This window comes from Orbicella faveolata, unplaced genomic scaffold (genome assembly GCF_042242905.1).
Source record: "Orbicella faveolata isolate gen_17 unplaced genomic scaffold, um_ofav_v1 contig_35, whole genome shotgun sequence".
Lineage (NCBI taxonomy): Eukaryota > Metazoa > Cnidaria > Anthozoa > Scleractinia > Merulinidae > Orbicella > Orbicella faveolata.
The window spans coordinates 1,089,570-1,102,016 of NW_028301564.1; the positions used below are offsets into that span (position 1 = coordinate 1,089,570).

Below are 12,447 nucleotides of genomic sequence, written 5' to 3' on the forward strand. Positions count from 1 at the left end.
AGACCCCTATCGTCACACAAAAATTCGTTCATCTCGTTAAGCCTTCTGCTCGGCTGTAGAGGCGAAATATTTGAGTTAAGCCACTGGAAAAATAAAACCTTCAGATCTGATGCTTATCGGATCCTCGGCAATAACGGTTTTCCTGCCTATATAAGAAACAATATTTAAGAAGGCACATTCCATCCAATTGTTCAGGCCCACAAACTAAATTAAAAAGTTGATTAATTCCGTTTTGACCAATCAGAAACGAGATGAGCTAAACATTTCGACGATCAAAGGATTTATATTCGAGAATCTGTGCCATCGGCTTGATAAAAAGGAAGAGGTTGAGCTGGCTGAAATGGAGTATCAACACGCGGTAACCTTGATAACTGTGTTACTGGCAACAGTCTTTGCCCACAATCTGATGGAGGCCAATTCGAAGTTATTGTGAGTGAGAATCAATTTTCTTATTCTTGTGCTTTGTTGAGACACAATAATTCAATCAGCCTTTTATCTTTTGACACTCTGACAGCGTTGTTTCATCCGTGGCAACCCTTTCCCTAAGTCACATCTGCAGCAAAATTCCTGGCTTGTATCCTAAGCAGATTGCCATCTGTGAAGAGTCTCCCAACGTTATTAATTGCATTCGGGAGGGATATCGACTTGGCGCTGAAGAATGCAAATTTCAGTTTCGCGAAGATAGGTGGAACTGTACACTGCTCGGTCAAAGATCGGTCTTTGACGACAAGGCAATACGTAAGTAGGATTATCGTGCTTAGAAGTTGTTGTAAGCGATCTCTCAAGGAGATTTCGTTCTGTACTCTGAATATTAGATAATTTGCCACGACTAATTTGGCAGTCCACTTAGCTTGAACTGCTGTAAAGTGATTATTTGTTTGTTTGGAGTAAATAGCTCCTGATTAACTCAAAGTCCACCTATGAATCCACTTATCTTAAAGACTCTTGACCTGTTTCAAGTGGCCGGAAAAGTAGCTCCATATTATCATTGTGAAAACTTGACAACTCACTGAAACGAATAATTTGGCTATAATTTAGCTTCGCTAATAAATTACCCTAACCTTCTTTTCAAGGTTGTCGAAAACCTTATTTGATCTTTCTTATGAGGGGAGATTAAATAGAGACTGAAGAACGCCCCGTGTCGATAGACAGTCGTCATCATGTTTCATATTTTCGTAATTCTAATCATGACAATTTTGTACATGGTTCTGTTCATCAGGAAACGGTATTGCACCTGTGAGATTAGTTGAAATTGGTACTTCTAACTAAGATCTAACTGTCAACACGTATGTTATTTTGCTTTGAGCTAGTGATAAAGTGACAGAATCGACCCTTATCTTGAACATCAGATTTTGGATCATACCTGGGTGGAAAAGAATCTCTTCCTGACCTTCTAACGATACGATTTTTGTAGAATTGTTGACACGAGCGAGAGAATGTTTCATCTACCTCAACTGAGACAGTTAAAGAACTCATATTTTTGTAGCCAAGAGCAAATTCTCTCTACACATATGCTAGGTTCTATAACACATATTTCAAACTAATCTACAACTTGAAAAAAAATCTAATTTTAGTACTTCCATTAAAAATTTACGAGTTTCTTATTATTTTAAACTTTTTCTAATAAAGTAAAGTTATTGTGTCTCGACAAGTAGATAAAAAGGTTATTTTTAACGTGTACTCAGAATATTAATGAGGTCGGAAGTTTTGATTACGCTTTAAAAATATGCTTACGGGTTATTGGCAATAAACGTCTCTAACTATTGAACAAGACTAGCGAAAAAATAGAAGGCTTTCGTTTTCTTAGTGGTCTTCGAAAAATGAGAGAAGGAACACAGCCAACACAAACTTAATGTAACATTTTTGCTATGAAGGAAAAATCCCTACTGTACACATATTTTTCTTTCGCCGGAACATCACGACAGATGAATTAAAATTGACAAGATGAACAACTTTTCCAACCTGTCATTTTAAGTTTTTACTACGGCTTGCAAATCACTAGCTGATTCTTGTTTCTCCGTTGCCCTCCTTTCAGCCGGGACGAAGGAAGCTGCTTATGCACAAGCCATCACATCTGCTGGAGTCGTCTACGCGATCACCAGGGCATGCAGTATGGGGAACCTGAGCGAATGCGACTGTGATAGGAGGAAGTGGGGACAGAAAAGTAGTAAAGGATGGATGTGGGGTGGGTGCAGCGTTGATATGAGTTACGGAATGGATATTGCTGATAAGTTCGTGAACGGGCGGCACAATAAAAAGGATGCCATATTTTTCATGAACAAGCACAACAACAAAGCGGGCAGACAGGTAGGAGGCCTATCAACCCCTCAGAATTTAATGACATAATTGCTTTTTCTAATTACTTAATGATAATGAGGGCTAAACAATAACGGCTTGGCTCGGATTGTCTTGGTCACACGAGCATGGCTTTGCCGGCTCGTGGAATTTGCATGTGAAAAGATTCTGGCTAGCTCCTTATATTTGAACAGTCATCGGCAAAAGTTTATTACATCGGAGTATCTGTGTCAAATCTTGTTAGAACTCTCTAAGGAGCGTATCACTCCCCCAGTTTAGGTATTTCAAGAATATTTGGGTTTTGGATCAGCTGAAAACGCAAAAATTGTTGTGTGATAAACAAGATAAAAAGTCTATTGAAAAAAAACGTTGAAACTTATTATTAAGTAACCGCAAAACCACATTGTAGGAAATTAAAACTCTTGGCTCAAAATGTTGATGTTGGTATGAAATAATGGATTCCCTTTTAATTAGACACATGCCGCAAAAGATTGCCAGTGAATGGCTAATTTCAACGAAGTTCCTTTTCCGTAAAGTGATCACAATTGGGAAATCACGACAAGATTGCTGTATCTCTTGATCAAGACATCTTAATACATATCTATTTTTACTGTGATGGATAAATAGCTACAGTAAATATCATAGTTGAATTAAGGTATTTTAAAGATGGATGTCCACTGCAATATCCGGCCTCGGATGAGCAGTGGCGTTGAGCAATAGTTCATAGTTTGTGTCGCGTCTTTGGGGGTTGTTGATAAGCAATAGATAGACGATAAAGCTGAACAATGGGAACAAAGGGCTCTGTTCTATTGAAATGACTCGTATTAAAACAAAATGGACGAACCAACCAAAAGAAAATTAGATTTTATGTTATTTTGACCGAAATTTACTTGCGAAAGAGCTAGTATGTAACAAATATTCAACAACCTTATACCATACCTCCACTTCGCTCATGATCAACCAACTTGCTTGAGCTTAAATCTAAACAGGGCGCCGGGAACTTCTGTACTTAAGTTAACCCTTCTTCGTCTACAAGCTACTTACTGACTTTGAGGTAAAGGTTGTCATTTCTGCTGAAGTCGAAACTCAGAGCTCGATTGCTTGACAAGAGTTTGGACGAATTAATTAAACCTTTCAACCAACTTTTGAAGTCTTCTTCGCTCTATCTGCTAGTTGCTGTGCGTTTTTCTTTACATCTCTAACATACAACTGTTTGCGGTCGTTTCAATTAAGTTAACGTGTTTGCAAACTTCTTTGAACAAAACTAACACAGCAGTGTTTAAAACGACTGTTTTTGTGTCAAACACGCGTTGGAATTCTTTGCTTCCTCTCGAAAGGAGTGTGTTCATACTGTGATGGGAATGTTGGGTAACCTTGATGCTGCCGGAGGGAATGTAAGCTTATGCAGCACAGGACCTTTCCAAAAATTACACACTTTGACCCATCAACGTTCAACTACCGTACTTTGTGAGTGGCTAAGAAATACTGAAGGCTTTTCCAACCGTTTGACGTCAGGGTTCAAGACGAATTAGACGAAATTTTCTCGACTGTAAACGATACTGGGTACTAGCAGCGCTCTCTCGAAGGGGGAGCAATTTTACCCTTTGTGAAATAAAAAAATCCCTGACATTATGGTTATGAAAAGAATTGTTTGGTTGAATTCGTGGTAATTAAAACCTACGAAGCTCTGTAAGCCCGCCTGCCGAGATTAATATTAACTGTGGATTCTTGAACAGCTGGGAACTACGAAACAAACACTGACAGATCATCTTTTATTTTCATAACAAGTTTTTTAATATAACGAAGAGATATTTTTGGAATAAACATATTTGCTTTCCCACCCTTAAAGTTAAGTTTAGTTTTTTTTGAAAGGTTACTTTGAAACATACACAAATGGATCAGGTTTCAAGTAAAATACTCCTTCAATATTACGAACACTTATCTTCATAGGAGAACTAATTCTTATAAAGCTTTTAAAAGATAGAATCTATAACTTAAAAGTTGAGTCCTTCTTATGAATGAGGAACTCATCTTCTGCTCATTTTGGAAAGCATACATTTAAGACAATGTTGCTTTCATAACCTTGTTGTTGATACAAACATAAATATTCATTCATTTTGAGTTGACAAGAAAAGAGAAGAAACTAAGTTAAACTACAATGTATAGATTCCAAAATTATATTTTTGTTGGTTTGAAGTATTACACTAACGGTCCTAGTTTGTAACTTAATGTAAGCGCAAATTTCGTTCTGCAAAACAGCGAAGAGACAAACAGCATCACATAGGAGTGCCTGATAACTTTCACGTGAATAGTCACATACAAGGAATTCGTTTACAATCTCAAACGCTTGAAGAAAATTTAATTACAAAATCAATATTATTGAAAGTACTTCGCGCTATCTTCTATCTTGTTCGACATTTTCGTCCATCTATGCCCCACGCTTGTAGAAACCTTTCTGCGTGTGGTGAGAAAATCTGAAATTTTACTTTAGGAGCTGCGAGAAAATTTTCACCATCACTCTGACAATTCTTGCACGTTCATTGGTCATTTTTGACGGCAATACAGGACAAACAGGAAAACCTTGTTTGAGCACTTAACAGTTTAGGCGAAGTGCACGATAATTCTATGAGACAATTCATCATTAGTGGTTTATGAGCTCAGAGAGGTTTGATTGTCCGTGGCAAGAGTGAGCAAAAGCTGGAAAAAAATTAACAAAAGCACACAGGCAAATGATTCCACGCCCCCATCCCCTAGAAACTGTTCAGAGCTTAAGCAATGACGACGGCGACCCCGAAGACAACGCCTAGTTAAAAATAAATTTATACTTGACCTTTGAATTTCGTAATTGTCTAGATCTGTTAAATGCGCCTATTGGTCTCAGAACTTGCTCAAGGTAAATTAATGACACCAATGGTCTATTCCAAATGAAAATACGAGAAATTTGCCGCTGTCGTTTGTTTTTTCCAAGATATGCAGTACTTTGGTCATTTCACGCTGTTGTTGTGCAAAGACTGCAAAGATTTCAGTATAACGCACAGCCATTGTTCTACTTATTAAACTTTTAGTTTGGTGGCGTTCTCGTTGCCGTTGCCGTCGAGGTTTGCTTAAGTTCTCTAATATAGTAAGCCAACGCACTTCCAGTGTAGATCCAAGTTGTTCTAAATTGAGCCTTTAAGGTCAATTTTGTTCAAAGGGTTATATGACAAAAAAAGACACTCATTGTTCCCTTTGCATAAATTTGATATCGAAGGAAGCCATAAAGTAACAACTAACTAAGATAAACAAGACCAATTAATGATAAAAGCAACCTTAACAGGCTAAATTTTTGAAGATGTGATATCCATGATTTAGTATCGTTACTTATCCAACATAAATGCTACTTTGTTGAAAATACTAAATTACTATATCTTAGCGGGTAAAGAATAAAATGTGAGACTTTTCTTATTTAGTTGCACTGGTCAAAAGTAAAATAAACTAAAATGATAAGTTCTTACCTTTTAGCAAAATAGCTTTTAATTGGGTTAAAAAATTCCATCTGTTACTAGCTAGAATAATATAATACAAAGTTTATAAAATAACTAGAGGAAAAAGAAAAAACATCAATTTGATAACAAACATTTGTCATAATGCCATATTTTTCCAGTTACCAGCCACTTTTCGTATCATTTCGTGGCAACTGGACGCTAACATGCCACAACTTTGTTACGCGTGCGCAGCTGCTTTGCTCGCTGGTAACTCTGCGACCTCTTCTTCTTCAAACCGCACAAACCCATTGCGAGTCAGTGACTGAGGGGGGAGGTGCGAGTCAGTTGACTGAGGGGGGAGGTGTGGTATAAGAACGTTTAAGGAGTTCTCAGAAAGTTCGCGATGCTGAAAACTTGGAACAGTTTTTTTTTATCCAGTAAAAATGAAGCAAAAAAACAAGAAAAAAACAAACAAACAAAAAAAAAGACTAAACTTACAGAGGATCTATTTCAGTAAACATGGCGGAGTCGAGTAAGAGTGGGACTCGTTTTATCGTTCCCTGTCTCTCGGAGTTATAGCGCAACCTGAGTTTCCACCTTAAACTGGGACATTTTTCTCGCCTACTTTAGGTTGTTAGAGAGAATTTGGTTTTTGAATGCAAATGCCATGGAATTTCTGCATCCTGTACGACCCGCACATGCTGGAAGACACTGCCTTCAATCCGTCATATCGGAAATAAATTAAAGGAATACTATCTTACTGCTGTCCGAATGAAACCCTCAATGATCGACAGCCCCGGTGGCCAGAAGCCAGGACACCTTGTGCCCATATCTGACGATTTAGAGAAACCGAAATCCAATCGCTTAGTGTATCTGAATGTCTCGGACATGTATTGTGCCCGAGACTTGCGTTTGAGAATCCCTGGAACGCAAGATCGCATCTGCAAGAAAACCTCGGTAGGTCCAGGCAGCTGCACGTACTTGTGTTGTGAACGCGGACACGATACCCACAACTTCACGGAGGTGTCGCAATGCAAGTGTAAATTTCACTGGTGCTGTGAAGTGAAATGTCAGGACTGCGCCGAAACTGTGGTCAAGTACACCTGCAAGTGAACGCGAAAGTAAAAGAGACACTGAATGGTAGCTCTGGCGCGCTGTCAGATGTGAGCGACCTGAAGGACAGATGCATAGCCTAAAAAACATTAATACCTGGATCAAAACGCAACAGTGTAAAAGACAAAACGTCCAGCTAAAGTGTAACAATACCACATGTACAGCAGAACATCCACAGAGAAATAGCAACTTCATATTGTATTCAAATCAGACGTTAGAGATGTTAAAATTCGTAATATGCACGTTAAAGATACACAGAACAGTTGACATTACAGAGCGCTGAGCGCAAGAGATTTTATTAAATGTAGTGAAGTTGTAGACAAGATAAAAATAAGCAATTGACGAATGTACTTCCACTAGGAATCGAGCGAAATTTGTTGAAGGAGATGTGAAATATATGTATTATTTTCACACAAGAACAGTTTATTCATCCTAGACTGAAATAAAAGGGATGTTAATCTGTGAAATTCTTGAAATTATTTATCCAATCAGCTGATTGATTATAGTGTAGTTTACACTATAAATGAAATCTGCCATTTTCTTTGAAGTTTAAGAAGGCCATAAATTCTTATACCACACCTCTTGCACCCGGAAAGTTATAAATGTTCACAGGACATGGGGGACGAGCGACTGTGCCAATTTTGTTTCATTTGAAGTATTTTTGTAGTATGTTATTTACATTTATTTGTTAGGGACCTCAACGCAACACATATTTCGTAAGAGAGTTTTCAAAAGATGGGTTTTCGAAAGTTATTTGAATTTGCTTTCGACTTTGCCTTAATTAAGCCTAATTTTATTTATTTGGTTTACTCCTGCAACCAATCAGAAAAAAAGTGTTTTTTCTCCAAACAAGAGCAAGGCCGTGAAACCAACTTTATTATGTCCACGTATTTAACTTTTTCCTTGCACTAAGCACCATATGATTCTGTAATATGGAGGTCACTTTACTCGACTGTCACTACAAAACTGATCAGGAACCTGTCGTTAACAATGTGATGTTTTCTTCTTTTCATTTGATTTTGGTGACTAGTCCATGTGATGCTCAACCTGTTGTACTAAAACTGAACAACTGTTTTAATTTAAATTATAGTTGGGATCAAGTGTAGAAATTGCAAACTGAAGGGCCATATTCTAAGAACGAAGTCTCGACTGTAAGCAATTTGTCTTGGTGGTAAATTATATTTCTTACATTTCTTCACGGCTCGCAAACAGCATTGTAACATGAATGGGAAAATGCAGTTCATATTTCCCGATTTCTGTGACAGTTTGAGTCAAGATATCTCGCGAGATTTGTGGTTATCATCAGTATAAAACGTTACAATGGTGCAAAATGTCCGCTCCCTTCTTGGAAAGTAGCGAGTTCACCGCTAGCATCGGAAAAGATCGACAGAAGGCAACAGCAATGTAATTAACTCTAGATTTAAAGTTTTAACAGCAAGTGCGAGGTGTGGTATAAGACAAAACAAACTCCTTTTCAAAACGAAATAATAATAATAATAATAATAATAATAATAATAATAATAATAAAAAAACTGAAAAAGGAAAATCTTTCCAGATCGTTCCGCTAAGACTTTCACTCCAGTACAAGGCATAATATTTTTACCATGTTTCGAAAATCCGTTTTCGGACACTAAAATAATGTATTTGGTTTCGTCGAATGAAGCTATCTGGCTCCAAGAGTGCTTTGGTTTCAGGGTATCTGAACTTTACCAATGTGGCAATTTATGTTTAGCTGAAGAATCGGGCCAGGGAAAATTGTATTTCTTTGTATCCCTCATGAACAAGGCAAGAAAATGGTGTTGTGGATTACCATCTGATTCTGAACCAAAATGATATCATAGAGGAGTGAAGGTCTTAACGGTCTCCTTTTCTCACTCAATCAATAACACGAGGTCTGAATAATCCCCTTCTTATTCAAGATATATTTTCCCCTTGCTCGCCTGATAATTTGGTCTACTGACTTTCTCCTCTATTTTATAGAGGAGTGAAGGTCTTAACGGTCTCATTTTATCACTCAGTCAATAACACGAGGTCTGATTAATCCCCTTCTTATTCAAAGATATATTTTTCCCTTGTTCGCCTGATAATTTGGTCTACTGACTTTCCCGGACAGTCAAGGGGCGTGTATGAGAGAAGAGCACGTGGTTCCTTGCCAAAATATAACTTGTTGCCAACCATTTAGTGTTTGCTTGGGGACCCTTCTTTTACTAGGCGCTCAAAGAGAGTCGGGAAATTCAGTGCCGCTGTCATGGCGCCTCGGCGTCGTGTGTTACCAGAACCTGCTGGCAGGCGCTTCCCTCCTTCAAAAAAGTGGGACTTCAGTTAAAACAACGTTACGACAAGCCTGTCCTCGCACGAACTGTCAAATACCCCACACGAGACGGTAAACGAGACGCTTATCTTCTCAAGTCGGGTGATGGAGAGAAACCCTCACCGAAAGATCTGGTTTACATCGACAAGTCGCCGAATTACTGCGACGAACATAGAATGAAAAGAATTCCGGGTACGGTGGAGCGTAAGTGCAACAGAACCGCCTCGAGTTCTGGCAGTTGTGAGTTTCTGTGCTGTGGACGAGGCTACGATACTCATGAGATCGTCAGAAGATGGGATTGTAACTGCAAGTTTCATTGGTGCTGTTATGTGAAATGCAAGAAATGCAAAGAGAGGACCGAAGAGTTCAGATGCAAATAAGACAGCGGTGGAATGGGCACTACCCAGCACTAAGGCTTGTGTGCAGTGCAGATTAGAATAATCATTGATTTTTCTCTCTTTTCAATTATTCTGTCGTTAGGGGTCAGCGTTTCGTTAAAAAAAAAAATGATCTTTCGTCGTCTCTGAACGACAACGTTTTCAAACTAACAGGAATATTATTGCGGGAGCTGGAAACTTGTTGACTGCTTTCTAATTTACTGAAAAGAGCAGTATAGTTTAAGTTGATAAACTGAAAGAATTGCTAAGTCGTTTTATTCTATTTTATTTATCGATAGAATTCATATTCAATTCGCCACTTTAACAACGAGAAGAGACTTTTGCGAGCATCATCTTGTAGTCATGAAATATTTTGTTATGTTGTGTAATGTCAAGCCCTGGCCAAACGATCGCAACATTTCAACGCAACATTTCGCTACATTGTTGGGCGCAACATGTTGCGCGCGTTTGGCCACCCTGTTGCGACGTGTTGCTAAGTGTTGGATGTTGTTGGCTCAAATCTTTTTATTAAAGTGACGAATGGGGTATGAACTACAATATTGTGGACGGCAGCAATGTCGCTTTTTTTTTGGCAGTCGAAGAACAACGGATCTGTAATAGCAGACGGAACAATCGATTAATGAACAATATTATTTTATTTAAAACCTTTATGGTGATATACTAAAATTAATGATACCTTTATGATCTAGTTAAATAATCAAGGAATTCCAAACAACGCATGGCAAACTAGAAGAAAAAGCGCAACTGAAGCTGTAGTTCATGTGTCCAGCGACATTAAATGACTTCTTCACCGAATTGCATATGGTAAGCACATTTTCCACTTGGATATTCCAGATGGAAATTTTGGACCTCTCTTCAAGACGCTCTGTTTATTTCGAAAATTTTCCGGTCGGTAGAGCCAAAATTGTCTAACCATTCGCATTCTGACCGAAATTTCCCGAATTTTTAATAGTAAATGGTAAACAGCCATTTTGTCGAAGTGAAGGGGTGTCAAGACAAATGCCTCCGCTTGGGATAGCGGCAGAAAATGCTTTAATTTTTTTTATTTGATATGACAAGATACACTTTATGCTGTAGTAGATAGTAAGGGATTAGCTATCGCATTGTGGCATTGCAAAGTTATCGCATTACTTAGCTAGTAATTTAATTTTGCCATTAGGAATACCGCACAAAGGCCAGTTATTTCTAAAAGAGCGTTTTTGAATGAGATTTTGAGAAGAATATGACTTATTTAATTCTGTAGTTTTGAAGAAATACCGGAGTTTATTTTTTTACATTATTTATCTTTATGAACACGTCAATATACAAGGTTTATCAGATATCTTAGGGAAATATCCCACTGAGTCATATTTATAATTATATCATTAAGTTATTATGTTTAGTTGATCATTGAAAAATCAGAAGAGTACGTTTTTTTTCAGAGTTCCAGACAACTTTTCTAAAAACAGGGTATAATTTCACAGAAATCCGATGAAAGAAAGTAAATGATGAACCTCGGTGTTGAAAGACTGACTAGAGGACAATTTTTTGATAGCTGAATTTTTTTTATGTTTTAATATTGCAATTATGTGGTTTAATGAAAAACATTTTGATCAATATCCTGATTATACAATGTAGAAATGCAATTTTGTTGTAAAATAGGGGAAATGAGACAAAAACAATTCTAAGAGATACAAATACGACACTACAACTGTGTTCAATGTTGTAAGTTCTTTGTAACTACAGACCATAAAGAAGCTTGCACTGTACCAGATGATCTGACAATCTTGACAATCATGCTAATGCGTCTAGCAGATTTCACACAAAGAAAATCGATTTGAGATTTTAGAAAAATAAAGTTAAGGTCCCGAACTCCTATTTCATGTGCCCTAAATCATGTAAGTCAATCTTCTTCCTTCCCCTCAAAAAGCCTTGACAAAATTAAAAAGCAAGCTCCCACGATGGCCTTCAGACAGGTTTCATGGTACGTAGTTAAGGGTGCGTTGCTTTAATTGGGAAAATCCAAGATTGGATTCTTCAATCCAAAAACTGATGTTACGTTTTTTAACTAAGCAGATTAATCCAAGATCGACTCGAATCTTGGTGCATCAATAAAGCCGGAGAATTCCCTCAGTGTCCACTCTGGGCAAGGTTTCTTCGGTTCCTTTGATGCACCATGATCCGAGTGATCCTGGATTAATCTGTTTATTGAAGAAATGCAAAGTCCGTGTTCTCGGATTTAAGAATGCAATCTTGGATTTTCCCATAGAAGCGCACCCTAGTCGAGTTTGAAAACGTGTGCATCTCATCGGTGAGCGATATTCTGCAAATGTTCTATGTATTAAAATTAGTTCTGATTTTAACAAACCTTTGGTAACATTTCTTGCCTCGACAAAAAATTGTAAGCAAATCGCTCGTCAGTTTCCATTTAAGGTAAGACTTCGTGTTTAACCGGAACTTTGTAAGCCAATCAGAGAGCCAGAAAAACAGTAACTTGAAGGTGACTGAGCATTTATCTTTGTTATATCTCTCAGTTACTACGCGCGCTGTGATTGGTCAATTTAACGGGCCGTATTCTACTGTACGGCCAGCTAAAATCTAAAGCTGTTTTGTTGCCAAAATGTTTCGTGATTTACCACCAATTGTTCCTAACTTTTATAGCAAATGAAAGTTTAAAACTTTCTTTTACTTTAAATTGTGTATTAAAACGTGCTAACGACTTAACAACGATTTCAAATTGGCTTGTTTTGCTTTCGAGGTGCGTGAGAAATTTGAAGCCGTTCCGCGTGAATAGAAATCGTTCCCGAACCCGTCAGGCACACAGTAGAGATATAATAACTATCTTACTAAGCTCGTCTTCTCGGTCCGTGCTGTAAGTTACGGATCC

The 12,447-nt window shown here is 37.9% G+C and overlaps 1 protein-coding gene across 2 annotated transcripts; it reads left to right on the forward strand.

Moving 5' to 3' along the window:
• Positions 1–281: 281 nt before the first annotated feature.
• Positions 282–11,276, forward strand: LOC110056630 (protein Wnt-7a-like). Of its 2 annotated transcripts, none has more exons than XM_089273573.1 (4): positions 282–429; positions 515–738; positions 2,036–2,307; positions 9,084–11,276. In XM_089273573.1, the coding sequence occupies exons 1-4, from the start codon at positions 341–343 to the stop codon at positions 9,561–9,563; spliced, it is 1,065 nt and encodes a 354-aa protein (XP_089129699.1). In that variant the 5' UTR covers positions 282–340; the 3' UTR covers positions 9,564–11,276. The 2 variants fall into 2 exon arrangements, with proteins under 2 accessions (XP_089129699.1, XP_089129700.1); XM_089273574.1 differs by lacking the exon at positions 9,084–11,276 and adding an exon at positions 6,390–7,339 and having other exon boundaries at positions 286–429.
• The last annotated feature ends 1,171 nt before the right edge of the window (positions 11,277–12,447 follow it).